The sequence below is a fragment of the Lepidothrix coronata genome, unplaced genomic scaffold (genome assembly GCF_001604755.1).
Source record: "Lepidothrix coronata isolate B3197 unplaced genomic scaffold, Lepidothrix_coronata-1.0 Scaffold9, whole genome shotgun sequence".
Lineage (NCBI taxonomy): Eukaryota > Metazoa > Chordata > Aves > Passeriformes > Pipridae > Lepidothrix > Lepidothrix coronata.
This window is the reverse complement of record NW_016690189.1, coordinates 7,367,293-7,389,298: the sequence shown is the minus strand read 5'-3', so window position 1 is coordinate 7,389,298 and position 22,006 is coordinate 7,367,293. Positions and strand designations below refer to the sequence as shown.

Genomic DNA, 22,006 nt, shown 5'->3' with positions numbered 1-22,006 from the left:
GACATGCTGGCCTCCTGGAATTACAGAACCTCTGGCACTACTTGTTTTGTAAAGTGAGCAGATGTGGCTTAAGGTTGTTTTGGTAAAAAATATACAGAGTGAAATACTCACTTCCTTCTGCCAGCACTCAAAGCACAGAGCTTAGTCTGTCAGGTGTCAGCATTGGTTTCAAGATACTGTGAGCCTCTGGTGAGCACTAGGTGTGATGCAGTGTGCAGCTGAGCTTGAGACTGGGGACATGGAGCACGGCCATGTCAGCCAAGTTGTGGCTAAATGTTTGCAGCTTGTGTGGTGTCCCTGTGCAGATCTGCTGTCTGCACTCTGTTCTGCTCTCCTGCTTTACACATTCGCCACTTGGCACGGAGCCTGAGTGTCTGTTCCTTTCCCAGGAAGCTTGCCCATCATAGGCACAGGGGAAGAGCAGGAATGTGTGTATTACAGCAGCCTAGGCTGCATTTGGAGAGATTGAACCAGGTAAGTGTATACATATATATACATATGTACACGTATATGCGAAAAACATTGTGTGATATTATAGTTTAGTAGGTAGAGATGCATAACTATCAGGAGCTATGGCTACACAATTGTAGTTTAATGAAATTTATTAATACAGTTTGAATGATGGAATAAGCCTTCTAGACTTCTCTGGTGAATGAATTCTCCTCACCAACACAGGGCTTTTTTCCTGTCACGCTTTCTAGGAAATTACGAGCTGTATTAAAGCTTCCCTGGATGGACACAGTCTTCCCTAAATGAAGCAAAAGAGCTTCTAGGAGCCATAAATTTGTTTCATGGCTCATTCTCCCCCTCCAATTTATTCCTACATGGCATGGTCCGAACTGCTCACTTTCGTCTAGTCAAGTCAGAAATCTATTAGTTTCAGAAACTTAAGGCATTCTGGAAGAGATAACTGTGTTATCACCACAGCAATCTTCCACTGGCTGTGTCAGTGCAGTGCTGGCATTATTAAATTTCAGAGGATTCAACTGGGAAGCAGAACTCAGTGCTTTTCTTGGTTTCATGTCTTGTGGTGTAATTAGCAATTGCCATTTCTATCTGTGACTTCCATGCTTTCTGTAACAAGAAAAAATATTTGTAAACCAAGACAACCTAAAAAAATTCCATTAGTTCAGATGCATAAACACACAGAGCCTTTAGTTTTATTTAGCCTTTCTTCAGGCTCTTTCTCAGGCCACTACACACTGCTGGAATCTGTGTCTGTGGCCAGAGGTTTCCAGTGTATGTTTCCTTTTTGATTGGAAGGTAGGATTTGTTCTGTTTGCTTGTAATGGTGAAGTTTGTTGCAGGCTATTTCACCCGTTTTTATGTGATGTTTATTAGTTCCTCTGTTCCTCTGATTAAGACAGCCCCAGTTCTATTTGCAAGTTCTGTTCCCTTCCAAGATCTGCCATGTGCTGCCATCTGAATTCCAGTTTCTGTCATTGTACTGACAACATTCAGCTCTATAGTTGCTGTCATCCAGGCGTGAGGACAGGGGGTGATGGCTGGAGAGATAATTTAAAATATGTAACTTCCTTCTCTCTCTGCTAATGCAGATGGTCTGATCACAGAAGCTGATTTGTCTCTGAATTGATTAGATATTGGACTACTCTTAAAAGGATTAATTCTTTGGACTAAAACTTTTAAAGGTCTCTTACAACCCAAACTATTCTCTGATTCTATGACATTGAGAAGATGGTAGCCCTGGTGTGAAGGCAGCTTTGAAAAGGAAAGGTCGTATTTCAATAACAGGAAAAGGTAACAACTTCTTGAGTAGATACCTGTTCCAAGTACCAACCAGTGACTTGGATATGGAAAGAATTCACTCATTTCTTTTCCTTGAAAAAGTCTACTGCCATTTACTTTTAAGCATTAGTATTAGTGGTGGTCAAATTTCTGTGCATTCGGTATTGCAGAATGAAATTCAACTTACATGAGAAAGTGGAATACTGTGAAGTGCTTGACACACTTTCAGATGTTATATACAGTGCTGTTATTAGAAATGGGATATGGTGTGAAAATGAGGGGCAAATTTATATAACAGTGAAATTAATCATACCATCTGTTCAGTCGGAAACTGCAAGATGCATGTTGTGCTAGATGAGCATGAGACAGTTTTCTGATCTGAGTACTACTGCATGTGAGTTGGTGGGCAGGGTTTGGTGTTGACTTCTCTGGAGGGGCTGACCATCTTCATTTCTGTGACAAAAGAAATGGCTCTTTTTTTTTATTTTTTTAAGCAATCAGAACTGATAATGTTTTTCAACAAGAATATGACCTGCTGTCAACCCTGATATAAAGCTGGTACATGTTCAACAGCAAAAATTCTGTAACAAATGTGTGAGCCAAAGCGCTGAGGTGTTACTTTGTTTTGTTTTGGTTTTGGTCAAATGTCACAACTGTAATAGATTCCTATCACAGCATGACCACTTTTAGGCTGCCAGCCTCCTTTGGGGAAAGTGTAGTTGTATAATTAGAGAAGAAAAAGAGATGTGCTACTTACCTTGGCAGTCTCTGTTGGAGCTTGTAGCAAGAAGACCGCTATACACTGCCGATACCTGTTTTCATGCTGTATTAGGAAAGCATTTCGCAGGCTGAAGACTGTGGAAGAATGTGAAGTGATATAGGTGCACCTCATACAGCTATCAGTCCCATTTTATATCACATCGATTATGACTGAAGAAATGATATATGTAATCATCTCTTCAATCCTGATAGAGTCAATGTTTTTGTTGTGTGGGAAGCTTTCTTATTTCAAAATCTTAATTCTACTTGCATTTGTTTTATTTTTAAATACTTTATCATTGTGCAGCTAAGGTGTTTTTAAGTTTAGCTGAGGATCATTAAGAAATATTTCCCTTCAAAGTGGACTAAATCATAACTGAAGTTAGGGGAGAACAAGTATCAAAAATTGAAGAGAAAGGCCCTATTTTTATTTTATTTAAATGAGTCTGGATGACAGCTGCCACATAGGGAAGTGGCTGCACTTGGGCTAATGGTGGGTTTGGGTTCTTCCTGGGTGTGTGCCTGAGCTGGTTCTCCTTCTGCGGATGCCCCCAGTTGGCTGCTGGCAGCAATACCTTGCAGGGTCAAGCATGTTGCCACTCTGTTTCCTGCCAAACTTTTGGTCCTGAACATGACTTTGAGCATCATGTGGAAGATTTCTTTGCAAGGGGACAAATTGACACGAATGTCACATCCGGAATGAAGGGGTGGCTTAAGTCTGCTATGAAGCAAGTTTAGGGGCAGAGGAGGGAAAAGCATCTTCAGGCAGTCAAAACCCTGTGGCAGACAACAGGCATACTTGGATGGGCTGGTAGTAGCAGGGAGGGGAGCACAGCAACCTGTTTTAATGCTCTGGATTCACGTGACATTGCTTTTTTTTTAACTGGAGTTGATATTACTCTAAATGAAGCAATGGTGACCGAGGTGTGGGATTGCCTCCCTGTGAGCGCTCGCCCTAAGCAGAGCCCTGCTCCTGAATCCATGCAGCCTGAGAAGAGCTCAGATCTCAAGCTGCTGGGACAAGGCAGCATTTGTCTGAGCCTACTGCAGTTGACATATCTTTTTGATAAATTCATCTAGTCCATATAGCTTGAAGTCTTGTACTACGTACAATATCTTGCTGCTGTGTAATGCTTCCTGTCCAAGCATTTCCAAGTGCTCAGAATGTTTCTGCAAGATGAAGAGCCCTATAATCCTAGTTTTTTAGAAAAGGGAAATGGAGCACAGACTGGTAAAGTACTGCAGCAAATCAGCAGCAGAAATTTGTAGCAGCAGAGGAAATATGTTTCTGAACTCATGCCTTCTGTCTGTCTGTGGTCAATAGGAAACAGAACTTTAGAGTTCTAAAAATGAATTTTCTGGGCAACGCTTGGCATCAAGGTCTCAATAATGTTTTCTAAAAGCAATTCTGTGGCTGCAAAGATTACCAGTCTTTGATACAGTAACATACCAGTGGGTCTGGCCCTTTCAAATGTAGTGTGAACATTATTAATGGAGCAATAATAAGTAGTTGCAAAAATTAAATCCAGAGCGGAATGATAAAAGGAAAGTGATCTTCTAATCAGAAATTATGTTGCTGCTTACAACCTTCAGAGATGTGTTCCTACTGTAACACTTACATGTAAAATTACATCTCTTGTAACTTTGTTATGGTGTTTGCAGATAGTTCTGCTTTTAGGGTAGCTTCCTGGTGTTATGAGCAAACCATTTTACCTCTTATCCCTTCACTGATACATAGGTGGCTTTGGACTAGAATTATCTCGCCTAATTTTTAGCTTCCTGCCTGCTGCCAAGAGGGTATTTCTATGATATCACAACATATATTATTTTTCTAGTACTTGTATTGAGCCTTGTTTATTTCCAAAGTGAGTTCAACCCTCAGCAAACTAATGGATGCAAAAGTTAGATCAAAAATCAGGATTTCATTTTTGATTAATGCGATGGATCACATGCGCTTTCTGAGAACATGCTAACTAATCTTTTAATGCTACCAGCAGTGAAAGTCTCCTTGAGACTGCAAATAGATTGGCAATGTTCCCCAAGGTCATACATTCCAGACAATATTTAATTATTTTTTTTCCCCTGCAAAGGGACATTTTCTGTTGACACTAGAAGGTTTGCTTGTTGTTTTACACAGAATGGTGGAAATCTGAACTGCAAGCTCTCTATAGTAATTTTTCTCACTATTTTTATTGTACCCCTCCCCAAGGGGTCCTGTATTAGGATGGGGCTTCCAAGTTGTTGCAAGACTACACGTTAGTAGCAGAGACTGCCATAGCTACAGCTGTAGCTGTAAAGAACAGCTGTAGCTGTAGAGAAGTCAGGCAATGAGGTCCAGGTTGCAGGTAATGTCATAACCAGTGGACAGAACCTGGGCTGGGATGCAGAAGGCAACTGTCTATTCTGATGCTGGATCACAAAGATAGAAAGACCCTGATTAGAAATCTCTGAATGTAGGAAATGCTGTCATGGAAAAAAAAAAATCCAAAAATCTTATTCCCATTCCCATAATGGATTTTTTGGCCAGTCTTTTAGATGCAAACTGGAGGGTGGCTGCAGAAGCTGTTGACCTGGCACCTAGCCTGGGCTTACGCAGGATGTGGGGCTGCCCTCTCCTCCACCCTGCAGGCAAGAGGTAGCTAATGTGTTTGCTCTGTTTCTGCTGGGTTCATAGGGAGATGACTTAGGCAGGCAGACAGTGCTGGAGCACATTTAAAAAAGGGTTGTTATTCTGTGTTTATCCCCTTATCTCATATTTAGTCATTTGCCTTTTATTGCCTAATTTTATTTCTTCTCAGCATTGATGCTGAATGCTAAATAGTCTGGGTGAATATATTTCAAAGTTATCATAAATTTTACAGGCTCTAGGTTTATTTTCCTTATCTATTGATTTCCTACAGAGCACTCTAGCTCCCTAAGCTTTTCCTCTCTCTTTAGGATTAGGATGACCCTGCAGCCAAGAGATTTGTATTTCTTTTAATTCTCTTTGATATAGGAGACTCCTGTGATCTTGGCAGTGTTAGGCTGAATCACAGAACCATTAAGCTGGAAAAGACCTCCAAGATCATCAAGTTTCACCTTTGACCAAACACCACCATGTCAACTAGATCATAGCACTAGGTGCTATGTCCAGTCATTTCTTGAACACTTGCAGGGATGGTGACTCCACCTCCTCCCTGGACAATCTATTTCAATGCTTAATCACACTTTCAGTGAAAAAATTCTTCTTGATGAACCTGATTGACCTGAACCTCCCCTGGCTCAACTTGAGGCCATTTGCTCTAGTCCTGTAACTAGTTGCCTGGGAGAAGAGACTGACCCCCTCCCTGGCTACAACCTCCTGTAGTTGTAGAGAGCAATAAGGTCTCCCCTGAGCCTACTTTTCTCCAGGCTAAACACCCCCAGCTTCCTCAGCTGCTCCTCATAAGTCTTGCCCTCTAGACTCTTCATCAGCTTTGTTACCCTTCCTTGGACACGATCCAGCGCATCAATGTCTTTCTTGTAGTGAGAAGCCCAGAACTGGACACAGTACTCAAGATGTGGCCTCACCAGTGCCAAGTACAGAGGGAGGACGATCTTTTCCCTGGTCCTGCTGGCCGCACTATTTCTGACACAGGCCATTGGCCTTGGCCACCTGGGCACACTGCTGGCTCATGTTCAGCCAGATGGTGACCAGGACCTCTGGGTTCTTTTCCTTTGGGCCGCTTTCCAGCCATTCTTCCCAAGCCCATAGCACCGCGCAGGTTTGTTGTGTACAGAGTTGTTGTGACTCAAGTGCAGGACCTGGCATGTCACCCGTTCAAAGCCTTGGCCCGTTGATGCAGCCTGTCCAGATCCTTCTTCAGAGCCTTCCTACCCTCCAGCCGATCAACAGTGCCACCCAACTTAGTGTAGTCTGTGAACTGACTAAGAGTGCCCTCACTCCCCTCACCCAGGCCTTTTATAAAGGTGTTAAACAGGACTGTCCCCAGTACTGAGCCCTAGGGAACATCACTATTGCCTGGCCACCAGCTGGACATAGCACCATTCACCACCACGGTTAGGTGTGTGAGAGTCTGCATCAGCAGCTCAGACCAAGGGGAGGTCTGATGTTTCATGCCTGGTCCCTCACCCCAGCTCTAATTTGGTGACTTCAGGAATGTTGTTTTGGCAGGGTAAGGCTGGTCACTCTCGCTGGAAGTCAGTCCTCCTCTCCTCCTCACCCAACTGCACAGCACCAGTTATAGGAGGTTGTTTTTCTCAGTGATGCATTTCAATGTCTGAGAACAAGGAAGTATTGATGTGTGGTGGGTGATTTTCATCCTCTCGAGGACTGATGGAGAGGTGAGTAGGAGTAGCAACAGGCGGTAAATCTCCTCTCTAGCCTCCTTGAGAATGGCTTCTGTGCATGTGGGAGGACCCCCAGGAGAACAATGTAGTGAGAAAAGTGAAAAATGCTGCATAACTACTATGGAATTGAAAATGTACTTGGGAAAGAGGCCCAGGGTTTGACAGAGCATATTAGGACAGTTAGGGCAGGGAAATACTTGGCCTGTGAGAAAGAAGTAATTTGAGTCTTATTTCCTCCTTTGGGGTGAATAGATAATACCTGACAGTCACTGGTATGTGTGAAAGTCACTGTTAGAGGCAGGGGGCCATGGGGTGTAAAGGCTGTGGCAGTAGCTCATGCCTCACAGCAAGAGCAGAGCTGTGAAGCCACAGTGGCTGAGGCACTTGTGTTTGCACTCCAGGCATCTGGGGGGTGTGTGTGGACAAACAGCATCTTATCCTTATACTACCACACACAGAGTGCACTGACGTGGTGTTTATGAAGGCATTCAGATGCATGCAGGCACATACCTGTAACTTGGACGGGTTCAATGTTTTTCAGTATCAGTCTGTCTAGTGGGATGGGCTGGTCCAGGACTGTGCAAAATCCACCCTCTCTTATGAAGGACTGCAGCTCAGGAGTGAGGGAAGGACAGACAGAGATTAAGCTGGTGTCTGAGCCCCCATATTTCTGGGAATAGAAAATGAAGCTGGTTAGCTTGTTGTCTACCATCTGCTCATGAAGTATAGGCACTAAAGAGCTCTAAATCATGTGCTTTCTCTTATCAAAGATATACAGACAGCTTATTTGCCTGAGGAATCTTAGAAAAACTCACTGGTACCTGGAGCTGTCCTGCAAGGTCACACCTTGCACCAAAAAGACACAACAGAAACACAATACAAATCCATAGGCAGAAAACAGCCAAAGACATTCAAAAGGATTTTTTCCCCTTCCCTCCTTATTTTAATAGCAGGTCTTTTTCTCCATTCCTTGGAGGTGTGTTTCACCATCTCCCCTCACACACATGCAGAAGATAGAAGATTCCCAGAGCTCCAGATGAGTTGCAGCCCTTCACAGAAGGTTCACCAACACGTGTATGTGGGACAACCCTCGAAAAGACTTGCCCGAGGGTACCAGGTCCCTTGAATTTCTTCTTCCTTCACCACCACTGTTTCTAAGGGATTGTGCTGCTGGTCCCAGATCCCTCACTGCATGCTTTCTCTATCTCCTTTCTCTCTAAAGCAGAACACCTGCTTCTTAAAAAAAACCACTGCAAGAAGTCTTTAAATCGGACACAAACTTGTTGAGATTTAGCAAAGGTCCATTTAGACTTTTTTTACATCAGCTTCATAAACTGAATTAGCTAGATACACTCCTACACTGAAGCTTTAGGAATTTTGGGTCATACAGTGGCTTTCTTTGGTGGCTAAATACAGGTCTTTATTATTTATAGAACTCTATAGCACCATTCATCAAGAAATATTGTCTTGAACAGAGTCACTATATCTTAGCTTTGAGCTAGAGGAAATCAAGGCAAAGAGAGGACAACAGGCAATGTAGGAACTGAGAATAAAGCCAACCTTCTATAATTTTAGCATTTCCCTCTTTTTTCTTTTTTTTTTTTTTTTTTTTCTTTCTTTTTAACAATTCTGATATCTCTCAGATAAAAAAATCTCAGGTTACTGAACTGAGTCATCCAGGGAACATTAGAAAACTTTTTCCATTCTTGAACCTTTTCTGAGATTTAGAAATCCAGTGTGAGAACAACATCAAGAAAACATTAAGGTCTTTTAGTGTAAATTTTCCTGCAGTAGCATTCCTGTAATATGCTGAGCCTAGAAGCAGGGTTTTGAATCAGTGTTATGGTTTGCTGTTAGCATAAGGTATTATCACCCGTTCTTCATGCTGATTAGTCATCTTATATTTTTGTTGTTAGATCAATCTGCTAAAGTACCTTCAAAATACTTACCAAACTAAAAAACATTACAACTGCAACCATGTATATCTCTATATATTATTACCTTTTTGTTACGTTTAGTTTTGGTAATTAGTAGGAAATCATCAAATAGGAAGAGGTAGACATCAAGGAGTCTTGTGCTTTCTGAGAAGGAAAACAAAAAAAATCAATTTTACCATGTGATTATTTTAAGGAATTGCTGCTTCTAAGATGAGGCATATCTGTGAGTCACTGCATCGTACAAAATGCTTTTAACAACGAAGCCTTGCTTCTGATAGTTTACAACTACTCATTCCTCACGTGAGTCTGTGTCAAACACAGTAAATCATATGTTACTTGGTCATTTTGGCTACTAATACTTGTGCCTTGTAGCAGCTACCTCATTGTGATTAAACAACTACTTGCCTGTCAGGAAAAATTACCTGGATCAATGTTGTACAAATACAACAATCAGCATGCTATAGATAGCAAATCCTGCCTGGTAAGCAGTGAAACTTCTGAAAATGGCAGAGAAACAAGGAAGTGCCACCTTTTCCTGGTATGCTGCCCTTTTCATATGCCTGTGCAGTGATGAAATGTTAATCGATATCATCATACAAAGGTGATAGTAAGTGTTGTAGAAATCAACTTGCTTGTGTGGGCTCACTCTGCTACCTGTGGAGTTAATGGCATGTTGTATGAGAGCTCTGCTCATGAAAGGGAAGCCACCTGGCAGGATAACACCTTCTTTTTCCAAGATATTTATCAGAACAGCAGACTTAGTAGAGACGATGTTGAAAAAAAATTAGGAAATACCTTTGGACTCAGTAATTTTCAGGGAAACACATACTAGACATGGTGCTAGAGCAGTGAGATATGTTGACATCAGTCCACTGCCATGTGGGGCACCTTGTATAGGACAGTCTAAACTGCCTGTTTTCCTATTTCCACATTTTTCAATAAGACAGCAAAGGCTTCCTTTGAGTGGCTGGTTTTGGCCAGCCAAACTGATTTCTTCAGCATCTGGCAGACTGAGTATCCAGATGTGGCAGTAAACAATCATACAGACTACTTATCCTTTTGGCAATTTGCCTGTATCTCAATCTCTCTCTGACAAGCTGTAAATTTGCTTTTTCTTTCATGCACCTGCCTATGTGCTATTGCAGAGGTTCATTCTGGACCTGCCATGACAATGTATAATTCTATTAAGCTATCTCGCAACACCAGGACATTCAGGAACATTACCTGCTAACGTCAGCCTCCCTTCATGAAGGAGACGTCTGTTCGCTGAAGACAAAATGTTTTCACTGCTGTTTTCTCTTAAGCTTTGCTTCAAACACTTGACCCAAAAAAGAGAGAGAGAAAATGAGTATTCTTGCATATTCGATGGTGAACTGGGAGGTAACCAGCAGTTAAAGAAGATGAGCGTACATGTGTTCATATCTCAGGCTAAATACATCACACAGCTGATAACTGAGCATGGCTGTGTTTCTTCAGCAGTGCTATTGCTTAAATGTATTTATGTTTTTGAAATGTTAAGCTGGGGTTTACTTTTCTGAAGTGAGTTTAATAGTTTTTGCAGCTCTGTATGTGAACAGACAAAATCCTTGAGGTGAGACTCACTTGATGATGTTACCATAGTGCTGCTTAAAGTCTGTCTATTTGGGTAAGGGTATAACTACAGCAGAAAGGTGCACACCCAGGTGTGATGTATAATTTTTTGTAATGCTACTAAAATGTAAGTGGAAAGTTCTTTGGCTCAGCTCAAGGAGTGAGAGAGGCAAATAATTTCTAATTAATATCTTTGTAAAATGGTAGTAATAATTACATGTATCCCATTTCATTCTGTCCCCTAAAAGCAAATATTGGAGAATCTTCCTGGACTGTATGATTGCACTCTCTTGGATGCTAGCTAAGCTGTAGTGGGTTGGTTTCTTGGATTTTTAGGCCTTCCTTAGCAACGGAGTCAGGAATCTAAGGAAGTATTCCATATCATTCCTTTCCGTAACACAACATATAAAAAGGCGCAGATAAGAGAGTTCACTCTCTTCTCTCTTCAAAGTTCTTTTCAACTTTCCCTTATGGTACTTGTTGGCTATCGGTCTCGTGCCCATATTTAGCCTTAGATGCAGTCCAAAGCGGGCAGTAAACTCCATCTAAGGCTAAATACAGGCACGAGACCGGTAGCCAACAAGTACCATAAGGGAAAGTTGAAAAGACTAAGCGCAACCCGTGCTGTCATCCAAGGCACTGTGTGTGTTCAGCTACAGTGTTTGCAGCTGGTCCTGTTAGAGCAGAGCCATCCCCAGTAAATAGAATACAGACAACCAGCCAACTTTAGACCACATTATAAAGATAGATAGGAAACTAAATCCTCCCCAGGTTAAAAATGCCCTTTCAAATCTGCTTACCTCTGGGACAAAGAACCTTTTGTCACGATCCCAGACCTGAGGCCAAATTATGACCTCTTGCAGCTGCCTGAACTTCTGAAAGTTGTCCAACCACTTGACTTTACCTTCCAGGTCCCCTGAAATATGTGAAACCTCAGTTACTGCCAAGGCTGGCATAAGCAGTCCTGTTTCTAGAAGATGCTAAATAGTGATTTTCTCCAGTGAAACCAAAGTGCGTCATGTGAGGCCCCAGATGAAATCTTGGCTTCATTGTAAAAAATGCCTGAACTCTTCTTAGATCAGCAGGGACAGAATTTCAATTAATGCATTCAAAGATGCTTAAATTCACTGCTAAATGAAAAGGTTGTGTTTACTAATCTGTCTGGGGAACAGAGGAAATCATATAAAACTCAATAAAACTGTAATCTTAAAAAATATCTTTAAAAAGGTTCTGCCTTTCTAAACTGTGTGGTATAGTGAGAGAAAAATAATTTTCATTATTTACAGCCTGATAAAAGGACTGTTGAAATTACTGAGAATTAATTTTGGAGGAAGTGTTGCCAGAAGTGACTGAAATATTTAACTGGGGTGGGGGTGCCTCAGAATGTGAAAAATGGGGACTGTGTCATTGCAGATTTAGGGCCAATATGGGCAAAGCTTTAATGGACCTGCAACTTCAATTTCAACTTTTCGGGTTGAGTGATATTGCAGATGATGGTTTCAGACACACACCTCCCCACCAGAAGGGTAATGCTGAGACTGCAACTGTTCTTTTTGTCACTGATTCACTGATCAAAAAATGAAGGCAGATCCTTGTCAGGTGTCTGTGAATAAAGAGGGATCACCCCTCTGTCTTTGGTTTCCCAGAGGTCTCTAATTTCTGAAAGGACCTATTTCTTTGCCAGTAATATTCCCCGGATATCCCATGGTCTTTTGGGGCCACACTTAAAACTGCTGTCCTCCCAGTAGACATCTCCAGGCTATCAATAAGATCTCTTTATTTTCCTATGGGACCCATTCTGTGCAGAAAAGTGTGCTTCTTGTGTGGCATTAGGATAGACACCTCATGAGACTTGGCAAGAAGAAAAAGAACCCGAGTCTCTCTTTTAGGTGGTCATTCTGTCATTGGGAATGTTTACCCATGAAGAAGTAGCCCCAGATTTATGTATCTGCAGAATACATTAACTCTCTCTCTTCCTCGTCTCCTGGGGAGATGCTCAAGCCTTCAGCCTCTGGCATGAGGAGAAGGATGGCAGCACAGAGTGGCCCACCATACTGGGTGGCTCAAGGCCCTGGTGTGCTGCTCGTGAGAATGAAGCACTATTTGGCACTTCTCCCTGTCAAGACTGCTGGGATAAGTGTTTTGCTGATGTAATGTCATGTCTGATTTCAATGGGGACTGAATGAAGCCTTTGGGGAATAAATCTATCTGCTGATGAACTATATGACCATGAGACACTTAGAGATGCATTTAAAGCTTCTTGAACAAGACTGAGTTAATACATTATATAGAATTAATAAATTATTTACCTAAAACAAAATGCAGGAAAAAATTAATACCTAGACCAACCCCTTATTTTCCACAATACTTAGAGAAAATCTGTAGCTGAGACAACTCTTCAGCTACTTTACATGGCAGAACCCTGTCATTAGTGAAAGGTCATGGACATATTATTCCCCTTGTGAGTGCAAATTAATCCTATTAAGAATCAGCCACAGAAAAATCCTCCCAGGACATAAATCCCACTCAAAGACTTCTTTGTTTGAGATATTTCTTGGTTTGTTCCAATTTGTGATCTGCTCTTAGTTGTTTGCCTGTCATGCAGATGATTCTGAGAAAATACAAATGACTCGGTGACTTGGGAGTCCTGTGGCATTGCTCAGAGAAGCTTTGACAGCACAAGGTGGCCCAAGTAATTCCCTACAGAATGAGGCTCAGGACTGTAGAAAGGCAGGAACATCCTCATTGCATTTCTGCAGACAGACTGGACCAATTCACACTCCAAAGGACATGCACAAAAAAGCCAGGTAACTTGCTAGTTGGTAATTGCATACTTACATATGGACTTTTCCACTTTCTCCTTAAGTGACTGGATAAGGCTTTTCTCTGTTTCATCAGTGCTCCTCTTCCAGATGTTGTTAAGGAGGAGAGGATAGCGCGTCAGTCGATGCAGAGGAGCGACCAGCAGCTCTGGCAAATGCAACCTCTTGCACTGTTCATTTTGTTCACACCACTGCTGAAGACAAGGAAAACCTGCCTTAGGCTTCGGCTTGCTCCCTGGCTGGGAGGTAGCAAAGAGTTTTCTGCATCATTAGCTGACTCTAATGAGACAGGGACTAGTGAAACATGAGTTTCTCTCACAGAGAGAGCAAGGGCAGTATAAAGGCTCTTGTCATGGTTTAACCCAGCAGGTATCTAAATGACACAGCTACTCATTCACTCTCTCCTCCCTTCACCTCTGTGGGATGGGAAAGGGAACTGCGAAATGAAAAAATAAAGTTTGTGTTTTGAGGCAAAGGCAGTTTAATAAGACAGAATCAGTGGGAAAAAGTAATAGAATTAGAATATACAAAACAAGAGGTACACAATGCTCACCACCCACTGACCTATGCCCAGACAGCTCCAGAGCAGAGGCCCCCCCAGCCAGTTTTCCCTCTAGTTTATATTCTGAGCATGACACCATATGATATGGGATATCCCGTGGGTCAGTTGGGGTCAGCTGTCCCTGCCATGTCCCCTCCCAGCTTCTTGTGTCCCTAGATTCCTTGCTTGTGGGGTGGGGTGAGAGACAGAAAAATCCTTGATGTAGTTTACATACTGCTTAGCAACAAATTAAACATCACTGTTATCAAGAAACTCTCATCTTAAATCCAAACCACAGCACTATACCAGCTACTAGGAAGAAAATTAACAGTATCCCAGCCAAAACCAGGACAGTTTTCTACAGAGGGAATTGCAGCACTCCTCCAGATGCACTTTCTGCATTGCTACTTTCCATTCCAGATGATGTGTCCATGCTATCAGACAAAATGGTGCTCTTATTTATTTCCTGTTTTGATTTTCTCAGGAAAACCTGAGAAAATTAACCTGAGTTAGGTTCGAAGGCCACCTTAGGTTTTAGGGTCACTGCTACTTGCCACTGGGGAACTTTTTCCTCGGCGTGAATGTATGAAATCCCTGTCAGGGAGCAAGCAATGAGAAACTCCAAGGCCCAAGCTGCAGTTGACCTGCTACAAGGACATGTCCTCCCATTTTTGGGCTGCCAGTGAGAAAAGCCCACTACTTCAGGTGTCTCTTTCTAAACCTGTAATGTCGAGGATCAGTCTTAGTTATTTACAGGACACACTGGTCTGCTAATGATATTGGAAAGAGCAGAGTCTTCTCCCTAAGATCTCCACCACTGCACTGGCTGGAGCTTTTGCAGAACCTGCTCTAGTGCTGCAACTTGGTAGAGACATCACTGATAGCTCTTTCCAGCCTTAGAGGGAGATAAATGCTTACTTAATGGTGTTGCTTTGAGAGAGAATTTACAATGTGGCTTGATTTTTGTTTCTTTTTTTTAATTCTGTAACCATTTCACTCTGTTAAAGTGGAGGTCATTGAGTCAAGGGATTATGTGCAAAATATCTAAATTACAGAGGCTATTAGTATGTGTTTTCTACCTGCAAAAATGCAGCCAGTTCCTCCCTTTTGGCTTTCCCTACTTATGTGGTCTAAATTACGAGTATAGACTTTCACATGTGCAGGTGAACATACACTCAAAAGGGGGACTTCTTACTGGTGTTAGCCTCCGCAGCTCAAAAAGTTGATGTGAAATGCTATCTACACAGTCTGAATGAACTTTCCTAGTCTGCTGTTAAAATCCTGTCATAAAGTAGGAGTCCTGAAGACAATAACAACAAAATCATCACTTTACTTTCAGGTAGATGCCAAAATCTTCTCTCAGTCTCAGTTTTTCCAAGTAGAAGACAGCGGAAGTATAATTAAGGCAATAAATCTGGTGTGTCTGGCAGAGGTCACCCTGGAAAAACTGCAAAAAAAGACTTGGAAATTTATCAGAAAAGGAAAATATTATGACAAAAGGAGAAACAATGGTTTTGGTTTTGTAATATTTTACCTGAGATTTCATTGTACCTAGGAAAATAGGGGAAGAGGAAAAGGGGGAATTAAAAAAGTACAGAGCAAGTTAAACAGTAATAGAAGTGTAAAGTAGTACAAAAATCAGTCATGCAATGCATGGGAGCACAGTTCTAACAGCTCTACAGAGGTGTGACACATTTTTAGACTTTGTTCTCATTAAAAATAAATGATGTGAAATTCATGTAGAAGTTGAAGATAAAACCACTACCTATGAAACAGCTTTGATGACTTCATGCAGCTTAGTATTTTATTGTTTGAGTATGCTAGATAGCTCTTAGAAATAATAGCATAACATCATTTAGGTTGGAGATGTTGAATGTTGTCCATCATAAAATGCAGTTTTGTCTGGGATTTTTTCTGTCTCACACAAACATTATCAATAAGAATGCCTGAAGTCAGAGATAACAGGGTGAGAAACCAAGCTTTAGCCTGCCTTTCCCTGTTAAAAATCTTAACACTCAGGTAGGGTCTGTTTTAGTATTTCCCGGAAGTTTTCTAATGGCCTCTACTGCTAGGGAAAGTTCAGGTCCATCAATTGATTTTCTGTCTGTATTGATATTTCCAACTTTACAAGCACTGGGAAGTTGTGTGGGAATTAGAGCCCTTAGAGAATTACCACACAGACTACCCAAAAAGGTTGCAGGGCAAGCAAGGCTTGGCAGCAACAGGGCAGTTGTGTTTCTGCCTCTCTCTTGCTTAGCAGACACAGGCCAAAGCGTAATAGGTATTTCAGTCCCATTGAACTCTTAATTAAGCACTTAAAAACATTTGTGGGTCTGGTCCAGGGAGTAAAGGAGGATCCATGTGAAGGGGTGGAAGGAGGCAGGGAACATCTAGTGATGGGGCTGGGGTCTGGTCTCGGGGAAATACCTTCCGTAGAGCAGGAAGCTCTCCTCTGCCAGTGGCCAAGACTCCTCAGGGTTTGGGCTGCTCTTCCCCAGGAAGGGAAAATCTTTCCACACTTTGTTCCACATACAGAGTACATTTCCACAACTGCTTCAAACATGTTAATGAATAAAAAGAAAAACGTCCTGCTAATAGGAGCTGCTTGAGGCTGAGACCAAACTGCCTGTGACAGACAGCATGTCCTTGACTGACTTGATTGTTCTAAAGCACCTGCATGCTATGATGAATGGTCTGCTGCAAGGACCTACTGCTATTGAAAGCAAAAATATTTCTGATTGTATTACCGTTCTGAGTACGGAGCTGAAATCCAAGGGAGACTCTGACTTGCTGATATGCTCCTTCACAGTTTGAAAAAAAGTTTTCAGAAAACTGAGACTTATCTAAGTAAGGAGGAAAAAGAGAGAGATTAACATCAGTGACCTGAAGTTAAGATTAAAACAACTTTCTTTCCCATTCCTGGGCTCTCAAAAGGCTCCAAGCCTAGTGGGTGTCTATACTTTTCTCTCTGACATTGCCAGAATTATCTTCAGAATTATGCCCAGAATGCTTGAATTAGTTGGAAACTAAGACAAATCTACAGAAATACCCACTTGTGATAAAAACTTTGAAACAAGATTAGTTATTCCATTTAAACTGGTTTTAGGGTAGCAGCTGTATTTAATATAGGTTGACATGAAAATTGACAATGGGTGAATGGTGTCTACTGAAAAACACTAATTGTTTGTGTCATAGGTGTGACAATTAAAGAAGCCTTCAGACTCATTTGAGGAAGAAACCATCTTTCGTAGTTTGAGTTTGCCTCATGCAACTGAAGATAGAAGAAGTTTCTATAAAATACTACAAAAAGTCACATGTTCCCCGTAAGTTTGAATTGGCCTCAAGAGTGCCCACATTATAGGTCAGAGGGGAGTCAGAGCCTGTTCCTAAGCCCACACTTGCCTCCTGAGCACAATATTTTCACACGAATTCATGACTGGGCTCAGTTTTAGGCCAAATTTTAGGCCAGAAGGGCACGTCATCCACTGTGATACTGCTAGGGACTGCACACTGCTTTGTTTGATGTGGTTTTGGGGGCAAGGTTGCTTATAGGATGATACCTACTCTTTAATTTTGACATTTACATCTTTTACAGCATGCATTTTTTCATGGATTCAGCCTGCTATCAAGAAGAAACACATGCTGTAAAATTCAAGAAAAAAGTCATAAAAGGCATTGACAGCAGCTACTTTCCCCTACATTTAATCACTATTTTATATGCCAGTACGCATAACAGATGATCATTTGTCATCCTCATTAATAAGGACAACAAAATTAGAAAGTAAAATAGGAAATGTATTAAAGATAATTCTCTCGAGACATGACCAAGCTCCAGCCAAGTTCAGAGCACACAGCAATATATACCACTCTCTTCTTTGAATGAGAACAAAGAAATCAACAACCACAGATCTGCTGAACTCTAGTAGTTGCCTGCATTTATGGTCTTAGTCCACAACAAACAAAAGGGGAAACATGTCAGCTAAAAATCTCTTTCCTTGTATCTCCAGACCTGCTCGGTTGGTCACTCTGCAGCTCACCAGGTGCATGGTCTGTCACTGAGCAGCAGTGCCTTGCTCATGTGTTTGAGTTCTGGTTAATTGTCCCTACTTTGAAGACCTTTCCCAATTTTCTTGTTTTGGCTAAAGAAGGAGATACTCACTATTAAGGCAAGGGAAATACAATACGGGAAGAAGCTTGAACTCAACAACTGGTTTAGGGCAAGTGATGTGATTGTGAGCAGTCATTCAATTAAGGCAGCTGAAGACTGCTTTCCAAAATTCATTTTGCTGTTAAGCGTAAGGTGTCCTATAAAAGGGCCCTCAAACTAAGAAAAACTTCTGTTTTGCTTCTAAAGTAAAATGGATTTATAGTTTTCTTAACTTTCAGGAGCTGAAAATGGTCTCTCAGCAACTGGCCAGAAGCAGCAAAGAGCTGGAGCACATCACAGCCAAGCCTTGTGGTCTCCCTCCTCCTGGACCATGGGAGGTAAGTAGCACATGGACACAGAGCATCCAGTCTGTGTGGGAGAGATCCTTACACACATGCCAAGGGAAACCTCAGCCGCAGAAAGGAGGTCACCGTTTTGTTTTAACTTGCTCTATTGGAGTGGCATAATAGACAGCAAAGTCTTTGTGCCTGTCTGTTTGCAAAAGGGAACTCATTGTAGCAGTTATTCTGCCATGCTTACTGTTTTGCTGTAAGGATTGTGTAGGAGGAGTTTATCTTCACAAGTCCTTTTAAAAGGTCACTGCTTATGAGAAATAGTCTCAAACTTGTATTTACTTCATAAACAACTGCCAAATGAGCTCTCCTCTGTGTTTAAAGTGCCTGTTTATCTTTTGCTGGAGACACAAGAGAATGATTTGCACTGGTTATATTTGACCCTCACTGATACACCAAATAGAAATGAGAACACTGATTATTTGAACAAAGTTCCAAATGTGAGCACTGAAACTGAATAGAAACTTTATGGATGGTTTGTTGTCTTCTTTTACTGGGCTGGTTGATTTCTGATCTCAGTAACACTTCTGTTTTTTTACTCACCTTGTTTAACTCCTCTAAGTTTGCAAAAAGTCTCCACAAATCCACATCCAAGAGAAATTCATTACTCTGGAGGTATCTTAGGGTGTTCATAAATATCTTTAAAACCAAAACAAATTCATATTATATACAATTTGTGCCAATTCAGTGTATCTTCCCCCCCCAGAAAAAAAAAATATAATGTATTTGTACTGTAATTATTAAGAAATGATCATTTGATTTGGGGAGGGCAGAATATGGTATTCTGAGAATATGGCATTCTGAGAAAAGTTTCCTGATCTGACTGAAGGCTAAATATTGGGGTTTGTGTGTGGAAGAGGGTATGAGTGATGTCTCTGTGGTTTTTTTGTGGCTACCACAGAAGCAGCTATGTCCCTGCTGTGACCTCTGGCAGAAGAGGGGCAACTGAGACACCTGAAGATTCCCTGCATGAAGGAATTAGTAACATCAGGGCACAGTTACACATTTCTATGACCTTTCTAAATGTTTTCCTTCCTATTCCATGCATTTAAATTGTTTAGGGTTACTATGGGAAAAAAAATGTATTGTTGGAATAATGTGAGTAGAGGCCCTGTGAAGATTTTTTATCTCTTTGGATTGTTTTATTAACCTCCATTGCATGAAAACTGCATGTGTATTTATTAGCTGTTTAAGATTTTATGTTATTTAAGCTGATTGAGCTGTACTGAATCTGACCTAAATCTGACAAAAGGCTTAAAATTTATGGATTACCAAATAGATTTTTTTATGTGTAAAAAGCATTAATGAAAAACGCATCACCCAGATGCCAAGAGTGAATAGCTGGTGAGAGTGTTTGCTTAGCCTTGTGTAACTCTCTAGTTACCATGAGGAGGTTGACCTGAGAGCTTAAAGGGAATTTTTGGTGGTCTTAAAGCTGCCTGTGGAGATTCATTAAAATCGGTGGAATATTTCTGTACTTTGAAGTAAGTAGGTATCTGTAAACTAGTTACCCAAATGCAATGGGTTCTTTGGCAGGAGAGTTTGGGAAGCTGGCGTGGACTGAATAGTTCATCATTCATGGGTCACGCAGAGCTGGCTAAGGCTTGTCTGTGGTTTCCTACATCAGACTCACCAAGGGGCCTGCATGTTTGCTATTATCATCCCTCCAAGTATTCACCACTTTTTAATCTTTTCAGCTTTCTGAACAAAGTGTACAGAAGGAAAGATCTTTCCTTCTACCTAGGACCAATAGCTGGTCCTGTCATTCCCTTTCCTCTTACTTCCTGTCCTGTCCCATCAAGGAGGAATTCAGCCCACTCCTCTGTTTCCATTACTTTGCAATACTTCTTGTACTGTCCAGGCTAACTTTTCAGCAATATGGAAAATGTTTCACAAATCTCTTTCCTTTGACTAATAAAAATCAGAAATTGTCTGTGCAGAATAAGAGAAAAATATAAGAAAATATTTATGGAAGTTTCCATCCTTTTAAATGGATACATTTAATTTTGATGTGTAGTGACTTTAAATAGTGCGGCTATTCTTGTAACTGTGTGTAATATTCTTGTTCACATTGCAAGCTCTTCATCAGGATGGAGGTAATATAGATGTTTTGGGAGAGGAGTTGCTTTTAGTATGCTTGTTTTCATGTAATATTAGAACTACAGGTCTGCTAAGTTCTGAGGATTTCATGCTCTGGTCAGGATAATTTAGCTATAGCTCTATATGAAGTTAAATGAAGAAGATAATGTTCCATACTGGTAGTACGGAAACATTCAGTTGAAATAGTCCAGTACAGAAATAGCCAATTGGAGAGTGGCTTCAGTTCAGTGTTTGTGAGAGGAATAGTGGGATATCAGTTGAAATTGCTGAATGAACATGAAATCAGATGGTAATTGCAAAGCACTAGACTGCATCACTAGAAAGTGATGTTTAGAAGAAAGATGCCAAAATAAAGGTGGAAACCAAAGGGAACTGTGAAAACAGGATGAGCGGGCAAGATGGTAGAAAAACCAAGTGCTTAAGTCATTCCCCATAGACACCTAATGAGAAATTTCAGGTGGCTTTGTGTCTGCCATGCTGACAGCAGAACAAATAATGTAATTATTTTTGTGAAGTGAAATCTGAAGTTACCATCTTGAGAACCAACAAATGATCCAGAAAGTAAGTGCATTCACTTGTGAAAAGTTCCCACACTGCTGCTTCTTTTTTCACTTCTAACCGGCTGTCGACATCTTTCTGCTCAGTCTGTTGTCCATTTATAAATTCATGCCAAGATTTACTCTATTGATTGAAGAAGAAAGAAAACCACGAATTGTTTCATCAGCTGCTTCAGACCTTATGAGAAGAATCTATGTTTTATTTCCTGTATAAAGAGCTCATCTGCCAGTATTAGTGATTTTTCTTCTGAAAGCTTAAAGATTTCTTAAAAACCTGACATTTTTCTCCAAAATATTTATAATATAAACACAGTGAATTTGAAAGTAATGCAGTAGGATAATCTATGTTTATGGGATGTTGTATCAAAAAATAGTGTGCAGCTTGCAGACGCTAAGGAATTGAATCTATCGTGCTGCTGTTGGAAATCAGGGATGGACAATAGCTTCTTGTTTTCCAGATGATAAAATCAAGGTACCAAAGGACTATGTCTTTATAGTCACTTGGAAATTGTTTTGTTTAGTCTTAAGGTGGCCACTATCATCTTACTGACCTGCTCCAACATCAGTTGTCCACATATAAGTTAGGTACTGACAGGAGTCCTCAACTACCGTGTCTCTGGGAAGCTGCAAATAACAGCCTGACATGAGAAGCAAAAGGTTGGCTTTGGAGAGGGGATAGTGTTAGGTGTGGGTTATCTGAATATCACCCTTGTAGCCCAAGCTTGGTGTTTCTGTGGCTAGAGGCCAGCAGCCTTGTTTATCTGGCAGACAGGTTTTGGTGGGATTTCTGCAGCCGAACCTTGGTGTTGGCACTGATCTCTCTGTGGCTACCTCTGAACACAGCCCTAAGGCAGCAATGGGGGTGACTATTCCCCAAGTGACACCTCTGTTATGCTGCAGTTTCTTTCCCCAGACCTGCATGTGCTGCTGAGAGGGTTGTCTTGAGGCCTTTTTCTGAAGGTGATACTTCCCTGACCTAAGACAGTCTGAAACCCTGGCAAAATCCAGATGGTCTTGAGGGCCCTTGCTAACCTTCTATGACCCTCAGTTTTCCCCTCGCCCCTCCATTTCAAATGACAAAAATATACCTTATGTATTAATATACCTTATGTATTAATGTAACTT

General features: G+C 41.3%; 1 protein-coding gene across 1 annotated transcript; it reads right to left on the bottom strand.

Annotated features, from left to right (window-relative positions):
- Positions 1-566: 566 nt before the first annotated feature.
- Positions 567-20,903, bottom strand: PLEKHG7 (pleckstrin homology and RhoGEF domain containing G7). Its single transcript, XM_017804275.1, has 11 exons — positions 20,856-20,903; positions 18,768-18,863; positions 16,472-16,567; positions 15,058-15,171; positions 13,200-13,374; positions 11,162-11,277; positions 9,996-10,089; positions 8,836-8,915; positions 7,345-7,504; positions 2,504-2,601; positions 567-1,074 (listed from the first exon to the last, which is right to left on the bottom strand). The coding sequence occupies exons 1-11, from the start codon at positions 20,856-20,858 to the stop codon at positions 967-969; spliced, it is 1,140 nt and encodes a 379-aa protein (XP_017659764.1). The 5' UTR covers positions 20,859-20,903; the 3' UTR covers positions 567-966.
- Positions 20,904-22,006: the final 1,103 nt, after the last annotated feature.